Genomic DNA, 17,667 nt, shown 5'->3' with positions numbered 1-17,667 from the left:
TGCTAGAAATAGAATTTTCAGTTATCCTCTGTAGTCTGGATCACTTCCATATTAGTTACTTTCAGAATATCACAGAGCATGAAAGCAATGTGAATAAGTATGTGCAATATTACTCTACCCCAAAGTTTTTGGCTTCTTGTATAAGTTATATCTCTAACATTCCCTTTCCGGCAAGCAGGCTAAATGGAGGACAACGTCAAATCTGAATTTGCATGGAGTTAACAAGCCCATCAGGAGTGTAAGATTTCAGAGTACTTAATCAAGGAAAAGGCAGTGATGGGATTTGAACAGTGGAGTTTCTTATACAAGCAAGAAAAAACTGAGTATAAATCAGTAGCTCAAGTAAGGCAACAAAGGAAATAATTTGTTGTTTTTCTTTTTTTTTTTTTTTTAATTTTTTAGTCGAACTCAGCTTCAGTCAGAGGAGATTGTTGCTGAGTTGGTTTATAGTTTCCTGATCCCAGAGGTCCAAAAGGACTTTGTCAAAGAAAAAGGTAAGCCGGGGGTGATTGGGTGGCTCAGTCGGTTAAGCATCCAACTCTGGATACTGGCTCAGATCATGATCTCACGCTTTGTGAGATAAGCCCCCATCTTGCTCTGCGCTGACAGCATGGAGCCTGCTTGGGATTCTCTCTCCCCCTCTATCCTTGCCCCTCCCCTGCTTGTTCTCTCTCTCTCATTAAAAAAAATTTTTAAGAAAAAGGTAAGCCACTGTAAGTGCTTCACTTTATGATTTTTTAAAGATATAAACTATTTTCAATATCCCGAGATTTAAAATAAGTATCACTGAATTTTCTTATTTTAGAGCTTGTCAAGTTTTCTTCATGCTGTCTGATTCCAGAAGACAACCATCTCTAGTATAGATGGGGTGCAGTTCTTGTTAGTGTGACAGACCATCAAAAGCCAAACCTTCCTGTAAGAGGAACTTCCCAAGTTCCCAAAAGAGGTGTATTTTATGATTTTATTTTTTTAAACATAAAGCAAATGTGGGGGTACCTTGGTGGCTCAGTCAGTTAAGCAGCCAAGTCTTTATTTCAGCTCAAGTCATGATCTCATGGTTGTGAGATCGAGCCCCACATTGGGTGTGGAGCCTGCTTAAGATTCTCTCTCTCCCTCTACCCCTCCGCAACTTGCATGCACTTTCTCTCAAAAAATAAATAAATAAATAAATAAAATTTAAACATGAAATGGGCGCCTGGGTGGCTCAGTCTGACTTTGGCTCAGGTCATGATCTCACGGTCTGCAAGTTTGAGCCCTGTGTCTCCCTTTCTCTCTTGCCCCTTCCCTGCTCATACTCTGTCTCTCTCTCTCTCTCAAAAATAAAACATTAAAAAATTTAAAAAAATAAATAAATTTAAACATAAAGCAAATGCTGACAATATGGGATTTTCAAACTGTAGTAGCCATTTGCAGGTGGGACACATGCAAGGTTGGTATTGGAAAATTAGGATGCTTGAAGGTCCTAAATCTACTCTGCTGCTCTGCCTGTACTACAGATGTCTTCTGTTTTTTTTCCAGGACTGTATCCAAGTATAAATATCTTATTATTTGTCAAAAGAGGCATGTTTTGAAGATTGATGCTTGTAGTCAATAGAGAAGGGGAAAAATTTTTGTCTTACAAAGAGAATACTCTTCTGGAGCTTTTAGACTATTGGTGCCAGTTTATCAGAGAGGGGTGCAACCAAGGCATGTATTTATCTGAAATGACTTACAGGGAAGATGACTAGGTAGGAAGATCCTAAGCTCACCCTGTCTCACAGATACACCTAGATAACACACCCATCAGTGTAAATAACCCAGAAAATGACCTGAAAACTGACAGAACAGACTCTCCACAGCTAAATGTGGAGAAGAGACCACATCAAAAATGATAGAAAGGGTGGAGACATGGTCAGGAACCAAACTGACCCATGAGACTGTCCATAGGCGAGACACTGCAAATGTGCAGAAAGGAGAGGAGCAGACCCCATACCAGGTGCCCTAGGGAAGGGGGACCCACAGTGGGAAAATGAATCCCTATAACATTTGACTTTGAAAACCAGAGGGACTTAACTTCACACATTTTATAATCAACAGGGCTCAACACCTTTAAAAATCAGTGGCTTAGTTCTAGGAGAGCCAGAGAACAATAGGAAATAGTCTCCACCCTTAAAGAGACAGTATAACATACAGCCCCACTGAGATACAGCATAGAAGCAGCAGTCTGAATGTATGGGAAGATTTATTTACTAATCTCAGAACGTGCTGGGGGCAAGGATCTTTAGGATCCAAAAAACAAAAGAGCTGACGGGTGCCATTTCCCTCTCTCAATCATTCCCTTCCTCAATAAATGGACACCTATAAGGACCAGCACAGCATACACACTCTTCACTTAGCTTGCTAACAACATACCCCACCCCTGTGTTTTCCTGTGGATTCACCTTCTCCAAACTGTTTCACTCAGGAGTCCATCGAGAGTAATGCCACAAACCTGGCATTGTACAAGCAGCCCCAATGGGCTAGTACTGCTCGACTGACTCCTACTCCAGAGAGAGGGGAAGATGACCACACACACACCAATTCAATTGTGGACCCAGCAATGGGCAGATGTGGTCTGACTGCAGGCCTCACCCACCCAACAAAATCACCCCCCCCAGGGGTCAACCCAGAGAGAGCACCCTGCAGCTCCAGCAAACATCTGAGCTGACCCAAATCAAGCCCAAAGCAACACCAGACTGGCCAAATTACAACAGAGGGACCAAACCCTGCCCACAACAGGCAAAAAGAGCCATTGCAGATGACTGGACTAGAGGCAAACATGACTCAGACACAAAAGTAGGGCACATGCAACACACATAGGAGATACCCCTGAAGCACCAGGTTCTGGTGAACATGGGACATTGCACTGTAGGGCACTATAGGGCTTCTTCTTTGTAAGGCCACTACTTTCAAGAGCAGGAGATACAGCTGACTTTCCTAACACAGAGAAACACAGAGTTAGACAAAATGAGGAGATAAAACAATATATCCCAAATGAAAGAACAGGACAAAATCACAGCAAGTGAGCTAAAGGAAAGGGTGAAAAGCAATATGACTGATAGACAATTAAAAGTAATGGTCATACCAATGGAATAGAATAGAAACCCCAGAACTAGACCCACAAAAGTATGGCCAACTAATCTTTGACAAAGCAGGAAAGAATATCCAATGGAAAAAGACAGTCTCTTTAACAAGTGGTGCTAGGAGAACTGGACAGCAACATGCAGAAGAATGAAACTAGACCACTTTCTCACACCATTCACAAAAATAAACTCAAAATGGATAAAGGACCTGAATGTAAGACAGGAAACCATCAAAACACTAGAGGAGAAAGCAGGAAAAGACCTCTCTGACCTCAGCTGTAGCAATTTCTTACTTGACACATCCCCAAAGGCAAGGGAATTAAAAGCAAAAATGAACTATTGGGACCTCATGAAGATAAAAAGCTTCTGCACAGCAAAGGAAACAATCAACAAAACTAAGAGGCAACCAATGGAATGGGAATAGATATTTGCAAATGACATATTGGACAAAGGGGTAGTATCCAAAATCTATAAAGAGCTCACCAAACTCCACACCCAAAAAACAATCCAGTGAAGAAATGGGCAGAAAACATGAATAGACACTTCTGTAAAGAAGACATCCAGATGACCAACAGGTGCATGAAAAGATGCTCAACATCGCTCATCAGGGAAATACAAATCAAAACCACACTCAGATATCACCTCACGCCAGTCAGAATGGCCAAAATGAACAAATCAGGAGACTATAGATGCTGGAGAGGATGTGGAGAAACGGGAACCCTCTTGCACTGTTGGTGGGAATGCAAACTGATACAGCCACTCTGGAAAACAGTGTGGAGGTTCCTCAGAAAATTAAAAATAGACCTGCCCTATGACCCAGCAATAGCACTGCTAGGAATTTACCCAAGGGATACAGGAGTACTGATGTATAGGGGCACTTGTACCCCAATGTTTATAGCAGCACTCTCAACAATAGCCAAATTGTGGAAAGAGCCTAAATGTCCATTAACTGATGAATGGATAAAGAAATTGTGGTTTATATACACAATGGAGTACTACGTGGCAATGAGAAAGAATGAAATATGGCCCTTTGTAGCAACGTGGATGGAACTGGAGAGTGTGATGCTAAGTGAAATAAGCCATACAGTGAAAGACAGATACCATATGGTTTCACTCTTATGTGGATGCTGAGAAACGTAACAGAAACCCATGGGGGAGGGGAAGGAAAAAAAAAAAAAAAGAAGTTAGAGTGGGAGAGAGCCAAAGCATAAGAGACTCTTAAAAACTGAGAACAAACTGAGGGCTGATGGGGGATGGGAGGGAGGGGAAGGTAGGTGATGGGCATTGAAGAGGGCATCTTTTGGGATGAGCACTGGGTGTTGTATGGAAACCAATTTGACAATAAATTTCATATATTAAAAAAAAAAGTAATGGTCATAATGTGCTCTTTTCCCATGGGAGCCCAGTGTACAATGGCTGCAAAGAGTACCTCCTTGGCAGTGTGTGATTACATAGCCTGTTGTTTGTATGGGTGGCCCTAAGGGACCTACAAGACATCTCAGATGGCTTTAGCATCAAATACATCCCAAATTTTGGCCCCTGGGAAAATGGTAGACTCAGCACTCTTGAGAACCTCAGCACTGCCCTCTCCTTATTCATGCCCACCAATAAATCCTACTACTTGTCAAAAATAAATCAATGGTCATAAAGGTACACAGTGGAGTGGAGGACCTCAACAAGGAGAGAAAATATAAAAAAGAACCAGAGATGAAGAACTCAACTGAAATAAAAAGTACACTAGAGGGGAAAAATAGTGGACTAGAGGAAGCAGAAGAACATATTAGTGGTCTGGAGGACAGAGTAATGAAAAGCAAGCAAACTGAACAGGAAAGAGAAAAAAGAGTGATAAAAAATGAATATAGGTTAAGGGAACTCAGCCACACCACCAAACATAATATTCACATTATAGAGATACAAGAAGGAGAAGTCAGAGAAAAGGGGGTGGAAGAAGAAAATGTTATTTGAAGAAATAATAGCTCAAAACTTCCTGAATCTGGGGAAGGAAACAAAAATTCAGGAGGCACATAGAGCTCCCCCGAAAAATCAACCCAAGAAGGTCAACACATAAAAATTAAAGTGCAAAAAGTAGTGATAAAGCAGCAAAAGAAAACAGTTACATATAAGGGAAATCAAATAGGGATATGAGTTAATTTTTCAGCAGAAGAAGGGCCAAAAGGGAGGCATGATATAAGAAAAATGCTGAATGAAAGAAAACTGCAACCAAGAATACTGTATCCATCAAGGATTTTATTCACAATAGGAGAGAGAGTTTCCTGGACAAATAAATGTTAAAGAGGACTCCTTGAGTGGAAAGCAAACACCATAAGCAAGAGTAAGAAAAGTAGGAAGCACAAAAGCAGTAAAATTAAGTACATCTATAAAAATCAGTCAAAGGACTCACAGACATAAAACACGACACCATATACCTATGATGTAGGGGGAGGAGGAGTGCTTTTAGAATGCTTTTAGAATGGGTTCAAACTTAAGCAACCATCAATTTAATATGGAGTGTTATATGCATAGATGTTGTATATCAACCTAATGGTAACAACAAATTAAAAACCCGTAATAGAGGGGCACCTGGGTGGCTCAGTCAGGCATCTGACTTTGGCTCAGGTCATGATCTCAGTTTTTGAGTTTAAGCCCCATGTCGGGCTCTGTGCTGGTGGCTCAGAGCCTGGATCCTGCTTCATATCCTGTCTCTCTCTCTCTCTCTCTCTGCCCTTCCCCCATTCATGCTCTGTCTCTCTCAAGAATGAATAAACATTTAAAAAATTGTTTTAATAAAAAAAACCAGTAAGGGGCGCCTGGGTGGCGCAGTCGGTTAAGCGTCCGACTTCAGCCAGGTCACGATCTCGCGGTCCGTGAGTTCGAGCCCCGCGTCAGGCTCTGGGCTGATGGCTCGGAGCCTGGAGCCTGTTTCCGATTCTGTGTCTCCCTCTCTCTCTGCCCCTCCCCCGTTCATGCTCTGTCTCTCTCTGTCCCAAAAATAAATAAAAAACGTTGAAAAAAAAAAATTTAAAAAAAAAAAAAAAAAAAACCAGTAATATGCAAAAAATAAAGAGAAAGGAATCTAAGTACATCTCTAAAGAAATCAGCAAACCATGAGAGAAGAGAGTAAAAAAAAAAAAAGGAACAGAGAAGAACAATAAAAATAACTGTAAACAAGTAACAAATGGAAATAAGTACATACTTATCAATAATTACTTTGAATGTAAATGGACTAAATATTCCAATCAAAAGGGTGATGGAATGGATAAAGAAACAGGATTGAGCCCCACATTGGGTGTAGAGATTACATAAATAAACAAATAGCTTTAAAAAAAAAAAAGGCCCATCTATATGCTGCCTACAAGAGACTCATTTCAGACTTAAAGATATACGCAGATTGAAAGTGAAAGTATGGAAAAACATTTATCATGCAAATGGAAGTAAAAAGAAAGGTTAGTAGTACTTGTATCAGACAAAAAGACTTTCAAAGAAAGACCAGGGCACCTGGGTGTCCAGCCAAAGCATCCAACTTTGGCTCAGGTCATGATCTCACAGTTCATGGGTTCAAGCCCTGCATTGGGCTCTCTTCTGACAGCTCAGAGCCTGGAGCCTGCTTTGGATTCTGTGTCTCCCTCTGTCCCTGCTCTTCCCCCACTCATGCTCTGTCTCCCTGTGTCTCTCAAAAATAAATAAACGTTAAAACAATGTTTAAACAAAGACTATAACAAGATACAAAGAAAGACACTACATAATCATAAAGGGGATAATCCAACAAGAAGATACAACGATTGTAAATAGTTCTATACCCAGCATGAGAGCACTCAAATATGTGAAGAAGCTATTAACACACATAAAGGAAGCAATCAATAGTAATAAAATAATAGTAGGGGACTTTAACACCCCACTTACATCAATGGATCATCAAAACAAAATCAGTAAGGAAACAGGGGCTTTGGATGATACATTGGGCCAAATGGATCTAAGAGACACTCAGAACTTTTCATCTTGAAACAGCGGAATACACGTTTGAGTGCACATGGAACATTGTCCAGAATAGATTACATGTTAAGCCACAAAATAATTTTAAAAATTCAAAAAGTTTGAAGTCCTACTTCTAGTCCAACTACAATGTTATGAAACTAGAAATCAATCACAAGAAAAAATCTGGAAAGAACACACGTAGATAGAGGTTAAATAACATGCTACTGAACAATGAATGGATCGGCCAAGAAATTAAAAACTACATGGAGACAAATGGAAATGAAAACACAATGACCCCAAATCATTGGGATTCAGGAAATGCTGTTCTAAGAAGGAAGACTATAGCAACACAGGCCTACCTCAAGAAGCAACAAAATCTCAACCTAACCTTACACCTAGAAAAATAACAACAAACAAAACTCAAAACCAGTAAACAGAAGGAAATAATAAAGATTAAAGAAGAAATCAAGGAAACCAGGAGCTGGTTCTTCGAAAAGATAAAAAAAAAAATTGATAAACTTTTAGCCAGACTCATCAACAAAAAAAAAAAAAAAAAGAGAGAGAGAGAATGGTGCACATGGGTGGCTTAGTTGGTGAAGCATCCAACTCTTGAATTTGGTTCAGGTTATGATCTCAGGGTCATGAGATCTAGCCATGTGTTGAGCTCTGCCCTGTGCATGGAGTCTGCTTAAGATTTCCTCTCTCCCCTTCTCTCTTTCCTCTTTCCCCACACTGTCTCTCTTAAAAAAAAAGGTGGCTGGGGGACTCAAAATCAGAAAAGAGAAATAACAACTGAAACCACAGAAATACCAAGAGTTAGGAGAATATTATGAAAAATTATATGGCAACAAACTGGACAACATAGAAATGGATAAATTCTGAGAAATATATAACCTTCCCAAACTAGATCAGGAAGAAAAATTTGAACAGACTAATCACCAGCATGGTAGATTGAGTCAGTAATAAAAACAAACAAGCCCACAACAAACAGAAGTTTAGGACCAGATGGCTTCACAGGTGAATTCTAGCAAACGTTTAAAGAAGTGTTAATACCTATTTTCTCAAACTATTCCAAAAAATAGAAGAGGAAGGAAAGTTTTCACATGTATTCTATGAGGCCAGCTGTACCCTGATACCAAAACCAGATAAAGACACTACAAAACAAGAGAACTACAGGCCAATATCTCTGATGAACATAGATGCAAAAATCCTCAAGAAAATATTAGCAAACCAAATCCAACGACACATTAAAAATTCACCACGATCAAGTGGAATTTCTTCCTGGTGGTGGTTTGGTATTTGCAGATCAATTAATGTGATACATCCCATCAACAAGAAAAAGTATGAAAGCCATATGATAATTTCAATAGATGCAGAAAAAGCATTTGATGAAGTAGGGCATTCATTCATGATAAAAACCCTCAACAAAGTAGGTTGGGCAGAAACATACCTCAACATAGTAAAGGCCATGTATGAAAAATCCACAGCTGATATTATACTTAGTGGTATAAAACTGAGAGCTTTCCCATAAATTCAGGAATAAGACAAGGATGTCCACTTTCACCAGTTTTATTCAACATAGTACTAGAAGTCCTAGCCACAAGCAGTCAGACAACAAAAGAAATAAAAGGCATCCAAATTAGTAAGAAAAAGAAAAACTTTCACTATTTGCAGGTGACATGATAATATATAAAGAAAAGCCTGAAGACTCCACCAAAAACCTACTACATCTGATAAATGAATTTGGTAGGGTTGCAGGATACAAACCCAATATATTATTTTATATTTGTTAAAAATGAAGTAGCAGAAAGAAAAATTAAGAAAACAATCCCATTTACAATTGCACCAAAAAGAATTAAAAATCTAGCAATAAACTTAACTAAGGAGGTGAAATACCTATACCCTAAACACCTTAAAACATTGATGAAAGAAATTGAAGAAGACACAAAGAAATGGAAAGATATCCCATGTTCATAGGTTGAGAGAATATTGTTAAAATGTCCACACTACACAAAACAATCTACATATTTGATGCAATCCCTATCAAAATACCAATCGCATTTTTCACATAAGTAGAACAAGTAATCCTGAAATTTGTATGGAACCACAAAAGACCCTGAATGGCCAAGGCAGTCTTGGAAAAGAATAAAACTGGAGGTATCACAATCCTGGATTTCAGGATACCCAAAACTGTCAGTTACTGGCACAAAAAAACAGACCCATAGATCAATGGAGCAGAATTGAGAGCCCAGAAGTAAACCCATGATTATATGGTTAACTAATTTTTTATAAAGGAGGCAAGAAAAAGTCTCTTCAACAAATGGTGCTGGGAAAACTGGATAGCTACATGCAAAAGAATGAAACTAGATCACTTTCTTACACCATATACAAAAATACACTCAAAATGGATTAAGGACCCAAATTTGAGACCTAAACCCATAAAAATTCTAGAAGAGAGCACAGGGAGCAATTTCTCTGACATCATCCAAAGCAACATTTTTCTAAATATGTCTCCTGAGGCAAAGAAAATAAAAGCAAAAATAAACTACTGGGACTACATCAAAAAAAAAAAAATCTGTACCACAAAGGAAATATTCAACAAAACTAAAAGCCAATCAACTGAATGGGAGAAGATATTTGCAAATAACATATCTGATAAAGGTTTAGTATCCAAAATATCTAAAGAACTTTTACAACTCAACACCAAAAAACAATCCAATTTTAAAATGGGCAGAAGACATGAACAGACATTTCTCCAAAGTAGATACACAGTTGGTCAATAGACACATGAAGATGCTCACATCACTAATCATCTTGGAAATGCAATTAAAACCATGGTGAAATATCCCCTCATACCAGTCAGAATGGCTAAAAAACAAACAAAAACAAAAAACAAGAAACAAGTGTTTGCAAGGATGTGGAGAAAAAGGAACCCTCTTGTACTGTTGATGGGAATGCAAACTGGTGTAGCCACTGTAGAGGACAGTATGGAGGTTCCTCAAAAAAATAAAAAATAGAATTACCATATGATCCAGTAATTCCACTACTGAGAATTTACCCAAAGAATATGAAAACACTCATTTGAAGAGATATATGCACCCCTATGTTTATTGCAGCCTTATTTACAATAACCAAATTATGGAAGCAGCCTAAGTGTCTATTGATAGATGAATAAAGAAGATATGGTGTATATCCACAATGGAATATTACCCAGCCATAAAAAAGAATGAAATTTTGCAACAACATGGATGGTCTAGAGGGGATAATGCTAAGTGATATATGTCAGCCAGAGAAAGACCAACACCATATGTTACATTAGAACAGAACAAATGAACAAAGAAAAAAAGAAGTAAGTAAATGGATTTCTAAATAGAGAGAACTGATGGTTACCAGTTGGGAGGTTAGTGAGCAAATGGGTGAAATAGGTGAAGGGGATTAAGAGTACACGACGTGATGAGCACTGAGTAATGTATAGGATTGTTGAATTACTATATTGTACACCTGAAACTAATGTAATACTATATTAATTATGGTGGAATTTTTTTAAAAAGGTAAAATGATCTTTGTAAGCCTCAAATGTTTACAGTCAAAAAAATGAAAAAAAAGAAGTGAAATAACACCTCCAAAGGTTTCTGTGTTGTGTAGGAAAATTCTGTACAGGTTTTGGTATAACATTTCATGCCACCTAATGGGGATAAAGGAATGGTGGAGTGCTAATGCATTTGAAGAGAACAAGAAAATATCTTATTTTCCCATTACATAATTGTACTATAATTTTTAAACCAGTACCCTCTGTGATAAACATTTAGTTTGTTTCACTGTGTTTTCCTATACGAGCAGTGCTATAATCAACATATTTTACATATATCCTGGTCATGCTTCTGACAGTAAATTCCTAGCAGTACAGCACTGGAAATAGGATATGTGCATTTTAATTTTGCTAGATACTACCAAATTGCCCCCACAAAAAGATTGTTCTAATTCATATTCCTGTCAACCGTGTAGAATAGTGATGATAACAATATTTAATTTTCAGATAAAGTAATATTTCTGTGTCACCTGATGGAAGGGATCATGTGTTTTCTAGATCTTTAAGAAAATATGCAACTCCTTTTTATTTTTCCTAGGTCCAAAGGTCAGCCTGCTTCAAGTCAATTCTACCTGAGGGAATTGAAAGAGGCAGGGAAATAGTGTGTTTAATAGTTACTAGTTTGTGACTCTCTCCCCTAACTTCTCCAGGCTCTGAGGGAAAGCAGCTTAATTATTTAAGTGACTTATCTCAGTTTCTTACACCTACAGTAGCTGTAGGTGTATTCTCATTTTTCAATTATAGAAATTAGTGCTTAGAGACATTATATGACTTAAAGATTTGAACGATGGTCTGTGTGACTCCAAAGTACCCATTCTTTCAACCATAGTACTGTGAAGGGTAAGTTGCTGTGTGATTTATCCTATGTAAACTCACTGATACCTGCATAGCACAGAATCCACAGTACTTCTTACTGTCCTTCACTAGCTGTAGGATTTGGGGTAAATTACCTAATCTCTCTGTGTCTCAGCTTCCTCATCTGTAAATGGGGATATTAATAATACTCTCTTTTAGGGTTGTGCGGTGTTTTAAATCAATATATGCCAACTGTTTAAAACAATGCCTGGCATCTAAGGGAAATGGGATACTTAATGTACTAATTCTTAATAATAAATATTCTTAAGATATGGAGCTGCGACCGCCTTATATAGCCATGGGCTTAGAAACTCATCCTCACTCAATAGGTATCCCCCGTATTAGGAACAAAAGTTCAGAGAGAAGTATGAGACAAGTGCTCTACCTCTAAGTCATTTACAATCTAGTTAAAAGAGAAAATGGAACTCACATCAAGTGCTTCAGTGCTGCATGATTTGTATAAACTCAAGAGTGGCAATGGTAAATGTGGCTGGCAGTCAGAGGAGACTTCTGGAGGAGCTGGGACCTGAGTTGGGCTTTGCAGAAAGGGTTGGATTTGGAGCATAGATATTCCAGATAAGCGAAGCTGAGGAGGAAGGGAATAGAGGCAAGCCTGGTGGGGAGGGATATGGTGAGACTGAACTGGAGGGTGGGTACAGAGGGGCAGCAATAATAAACTTTGGATCTTGGAGCATCTGGGTAGCTCAGTCGGTTAAGCGTCTGACTCTTGATTTTGGCCCATGCCATTTGCGAGATGAAGCCCTGCGTCATGCTCCATGTGCTGTCAGTGCAGAGCCTGCATGGGATTCTCTCTCTCATTCTCTCTCTGCCCTTCCCCCACTCATGCTGTGTTCTTCTCTCTCTCTCAAAATAAATAAACTTTAAATAAATAAACTTTGGGTCAGGTTACCTATAGAAGGTATACTTCTAAAACAGCAGTTAATTTTCATTTAATCCAGTCAGCCTTAAGTAAGGGAATATGTGGTTTACAAAATTGTCATTTCTGTCACTGCCTTCTTGAAAGTCTCTGGGAATGATTTTGTTCAGAGTAAAAATTTTTGTCACTTTGGTACAGTGAGGAACGCACAGCAGAAACATATCCTTGCAGCCCATCAGATCATCCACAGACACACAGAAGCCATGCTCAGAAAGAATTTTGTTGAGCAACAGCAAGACGAGGTCTCAGACACTGACCAGTTACTAGAGGAAGAAACTCAAAATGAGAAAAACAACTAAGGTGAGTTTGATTTTTCATCTGAAAGGAAGCAGAGAGGAGGAGAGGCAGCCTCATTCAGTTCTCTGCTATACTCTAAAAACCGTAATGTGGAAAGATTGTCCTCTGTTTAAGAAAGTGAAACACTCCCATTTCAATTGGCACATTCCATCTAGGTTATGGAATCTGCTATTGAAAGTATTAGAGGGGGCGCCTGGGTGGCGCAGTGGGTTAAGCGTCCGACTTCGGCCAGGTCACGATCTCGCGGTCTGTGAGTTCGAGCCCCGCGTCAGGCTCTGGGCTGATGGCTCGGAGCCTGGAGCCTGTTTCCGATTCTGTGTCTCCCTCTCTCTCTGCCCCTCCCCCGTTCATGCTCTGTCTCTCTCTGTCCCAAAAATAAAATAAAAAATGTTAAAAAAAATAAAAAAAAAAAAAAAAAGAAAGTATTAGAGAATAGAGTTGATATTATAGCAACTGGACTCTTGGGACCAGAAAAGAGGATTCTGTTTTATTTTTTGAGTCCTCATAGTATATGATGGTATTCCATCATAAATAAGCTGTAAAATGTGTCTGTGTAAAAAAAAAAAAAAAAAAAAAAAAAAAAAACCCTTATGGAGTAGACAAACTACCTATCCTATCATGCTAGTTGTAAGCATAGCATTAGGCACAGCCTGCCCAATTCTAGCCCACCAGGAGTTGGTCTAGGCTCAACTAAGCATTCCTACTCACAAGGCAAACAGCCCAGGTTTGATATGATTTGAGTATCTATCTATTCAGAAAGATGCAAGACAGGAACCACAGCTTCAAGCAGGGCAGCATTCGGTATTTCTCTTCCTATGGAAGCTCTTGCCAAATCCACATAGAAGAACACTAGCTGTTTTCTTTAGTCCCCTGCTTACAAAGCTCAGGTGCAAGGAAAAGAAATTCACATTGGGTAGGTGCAGGACCTGCCTGGTTTACATGCCTCAGGGGCCAGTATATCTTGTAACGATTCCATAGGCATAGTTTCTAGGGTCCTCCTGATGGATTCATCTAGTCAAAGAAGTCAGCACATAAACCTGTGGTTTCCTATTAGGTATTAATAGTTCATTTATAATTCCTTCCAGTTAGATGCTAGTTACCAATCAGGGGTCAAGCAGTGTTACTTAGTAACATATTTGAGACAAACTGTCTTACCGAATTACTAGGAGAAGAGTTAGAGAGTCAGTTGAAAGTAAAATTCTCATGAGAATTTTTATAAGAAAGGAAGTGAACCCTTTGCCTATACCTTCTTCAACCCTCCTCTGATGGAAGCATGTCTCCTGCTACTTTGGCCTAAGGGCATGCTGTCAGGATAGGGAAGGCACAAGGCTTAGGGGCACATTTGAGCCTGGCGTTCAGAAGGTTTGAGTGTTGGCCAGCTCTGCCACTGACATAATCTTATATAATAATTCCCTTCACTACAGGTTTGCCTGCACTTACGTGACCAACAGACCATCTGTAGGGGAATCTATTGGGACCTGAAGTTTCAGCCAATGAGGATCATGGAAGGAATGTTGAGATGAGGGGGCAGTTAAGAATGAAAGCAGACAGAAAGCAGATAAAGGACTCTTAAATACCTAGCTATGGCTGTAAATTATAGCAGAAAACCTTTTGTTTTTAATTAATAATGAAATAACCTCTGAAATCACTGAAGATATAAACCATGTATTTACATGGAATGTTATCCATACATCTATATAATATAAATTCAAGGACCATAGCATTTTGCCTATCTTATTATTGTGATAAAATTACCCTTAATGTTTGGATAGTCATTTTTCTTACATGTAAATTTAATATTATTAATAATTTACATAATTTAAATTAAATATGTGTGCATTTACTTCTGAGTATAAAGGATCTCTTTACTGCTTTATTAAATGTTTAGAACAAAGGGGCATGTGGTGGCTCAGTCAGTTAAGTATTGGACTCTTGATTTCGGCTCAGGTCATGATCTCCCAGTTTGTGATTTCAAGCCCTGCATTAGGCTCGGCACTGACGGTGAGGAGCCCACTTGGGATTCTCTATCTGCCCCTCCTCCATTTGTGCTCAGTCTCTCTTTCTCTCTTTCCCTCTCCCTCTCTCTCTCTCTCAAAAACAAACTTAAAACAATGTTTGGAACATGATGTTTAGTTGCCCCCATAGTATGTATTAATCTCTCTCCCTTCTCTGTCAGAAGGAGGGAAGGACAGATGTGAGATTATTTAATAATGCTTAAGGATGTAGGCATGGACTGTTGAGTTAAAAATATTTTTAATTAGCTTGAAAACAATGGAGACCTAATAGTGAGGAATTGCTGGGCAAATATCTAGGAGCAAAATTCAGAGAGTTGGTTCTGGCATTTAGAGCCACTTGTTTTTTTTTCTCCCCTGAGGGAATGTGCAAATTCTAGAAAATTTGGCTGAAAAGCTGAGTGAATCTTTCCCCAGCTTTGTAAAACTAAGGGGACAAAAACTGGAGTCACATTGGAGGCCCTGATAAGCCTCTTCCATTTAGGTTGGACTCTAAAAGGCTGTGTGCCAGTAGTAAGGATTAATTGGAAATAACTGTCCCTCACAAAGACTACAGTTTAGCTTCCAGTCATCTGAATGCTCCAAAAAAAATCTCAGTTGCAGAAATTGAATTAAAGAGAGCATTGATTCCTGTTGCTTCAGAAAACTTGTCAGAAACAAAACTTAAATTCTCTTTGTAGAAAGATGACATCATCCTAGACCTCTTTTCAAAAACAGGTTTTTATATACAATTTCCAGAATATGATCAAGGATATCCAGGTACATGAGAACAAGCAGTAGCAGAAATTACAGGTAATAGAAACAAACCTAAAGGGATCTAAACTATTGGAATTATTAGATTTAAAAATGACTATGCTTACTACTATGGACTTCTAGCCTCCAGAATTGTGAGAAAATAAATTTCTATTGTTTTAGCCACCCAGTCTATGTTGTTATGACAACCTGATCTAAGACAGATTTTGGTGCCAGGAGTGGAAAGCTGCTGTAACAAATAGTTCAACATGTGGAAGCAGCTTTGAAACTAGAGAATGGCCAGAGGCAGGAGAGTTGTGCAGTATATACTAGAAATATGGATATTAAGGGCAATTCTGGTAAGGTGTCAGACAGAAATAGGGAACGTGTTACTGGAAACTAGATGGAACACAATCATTTATAAAGTGGCAAAGAACTTGGCTGAACTTTGTTGTAGTGTTTTGTGGGAGGTAGAACTTGTGAGCTATGAAATTGGATAGTTAGCTGAGAAGACTTCTAAACAAAGTATTGAAGGAGTGACTTGGTTACTCCTGACTGCTGATATAGTAAAATATTGAAGGGAGATGAAATGAAGAAGGAATTATTAAACAAAAAGGAATAAGAACTTGAAGGTTTGGAAAATTCTCAGTCTATCCATATTTCAAAAAAATGAGACAGTGTATTCTGAAAAGAACATTAAGGGTGTGGTTGAACAGCTATTTGATAAAGAGCTTATAGGATTATAAGAGTAGGAATAGTGCCAGTTTGAACTGAAGGAGATGGAGGCAGGATGAAATGAAGGAAGGCTGTCAGACCTCTTGGCTTTGACAGGATGAACTGATAGAGCTACTATGAGGCAAAAGTACACAATTCTTCAAACAGTTTCAACAGGTCAGATGGCCTTGATGTAGAACCCTAAGAGTGGGACCACCGTGGGACCTGATCCAGGCAGAGGTGCAATGATAGGACCCTCACCAAGAGCCAGGACAATGGGACACAGCAGAACCAAAGCATTGGGCCATCCTCCTGATCCATGGGAGTAATGCTGCCATCCCCACAGACCTAGAAGGCAGGACATTGAGGCAGAGAGGATTAATTTCAAGCTTAAGAATCTGATAGGATTTGTCTACCTAGGCTTTGGACTTATTTGGGACCCATTACTCCTTTCTTCTTTCTGATTTCTCCCTTTGGAATGAGAATATCTATTCTATATTTGTTCTGCCATTATATTTTAGAGGTACATGACTTATTCACAGCTGGAGGGGATTTTGCCTCAGGATGAATCATACCTTGACTCTCACCCATACCCGATTTGTGATTTAGAGGATATTTAGATGAGATTTAGTTGATGCTCTAATGAGTTAAGACTTTGGGGGCTATTGGGATGGAATGAATGTATTTTGCATGTGAGAAGGACATGAATTGGGGGAGGGGAGGGCTGGGGTGGAGTGCTATGGACTTGTGTCCCTCCCAAATTCAGATGTTGAAGCTCTAACCTCCAATATGATGACATGTGTAGATAAGGACTGTGGGAGATAATTATGATTAGATGAGATCATGAGGGTGAGTCCCCCATGATGGGAATGATGCCCTAATAAGAAGAGACACCAGAGAGCTTGTTTTTTCTGTTTTTTGTTTTTTTCTTTTTTTCCGTGCCATATGAGGACATGGCAAGAAGGCAGTGATCTACAAACCAAGAAGAAAGTTGGCCCCAGAAACCGACCATGCTGACATCTTCATCTTGGACTCCTAGCCTGCAGAACTGTGAAAAAAATAAATTTCTGTTGTTTAAGCTACCCATTCTATGGTATTTTGTTATGGCAGCCTGAACTAAGACATTATGTATAAAGAGATAAAAATCAATATTGAAATTTTCAAGAGAACTGGAATGATAAAAATGATAAAGCAGATTTGCAGAAAATAATTCTAGAATCTAAAAATACTGTAGTCAACATGAGAAATTCAATGCATGGAATTAAGAGCAGGATAAATACAGCTAAAGTGAAAACTAGTAAATTAGAAAATAGATGAGAAGAACTTACTTAAGAAAGAATACAGGAACAAAGAGATGGAAACCACAGAAGAGATGCAAGGATTGATGCAGGATAACTTAATCCTTAGGAAGAGACAAAAAGATAGTAGACATACATCGAACACTGATTTTAGAAATTT

At 38.8% G+C, this 17,667-nt stretch overlaps 1 protein-coding gene and 1 non-coding gene across 10 annotated transcripts in view; both read left to right on the top strand.

The window, feature by feature from the left end:
* Positions 1–17,291, top strand: part of CFAP91 (cilia and flagella associated protein 91) — an 86,591-nt gene extending 69,300 nt beyond the window's left edge. For 5 of the 9 annotated variants that reach the window (XM_058731284.1, XM_058731289.1, XM_058731288.1 and 2 more), the window contains 3 exons: positions 403–494; positions 12,593–12,754; positions 14,176–14,594. In XM_058731284.1, coding sequence (XP_058587267.1) covers positions 403–494; positions 12,593–12,753 — 253 coding nt within the window. In that variant the 3' untranslated portion in view covers position 12,754; positions 14,176–14,594. Of the gene's footprint in view, positions 1–402; positions 495–805; positions 1,310–12,592; positions 12,755–14,175; positions 14,595–15,480; positions 15,556–17,159 lie in introns of those variants that run through there. The other 4 variants (XR_009262157.1, XR_009262156.1, XM_058731285.1 and 1 more) reach the window with 4 other exon arrangements.
* Positions 4,467–4,600, top strand: LOC131513311 (small nucleolar RNA SNORA70). The gene has a single exon (XR_009262528.1). It is a non-coding gene; the product is annotated as a small nucleolar RNA SNORA70 (small nucleolar RNA).
* Positions 17,292–17,667: the final 376 nt, after the last annotated feature.

This window comes from Neofelis nebulosa, chromosome 5, assembly GCF_028018385.1.
Source record: "Neofelis nebulosa isolate mNeoNeb1 chromosome 5, mNeoNeb1.pri, whole genome shotgun sequence".
Taxonomy (NCBI): Eukaryota; Metazoa; Chordata; class Mammalia; order Carnivora; family Felidae; genus Neofelis; species Neofelis nebulosa.
This window is presented reverse-complemented; position numbering and strand designations above follow the sequence as displayed.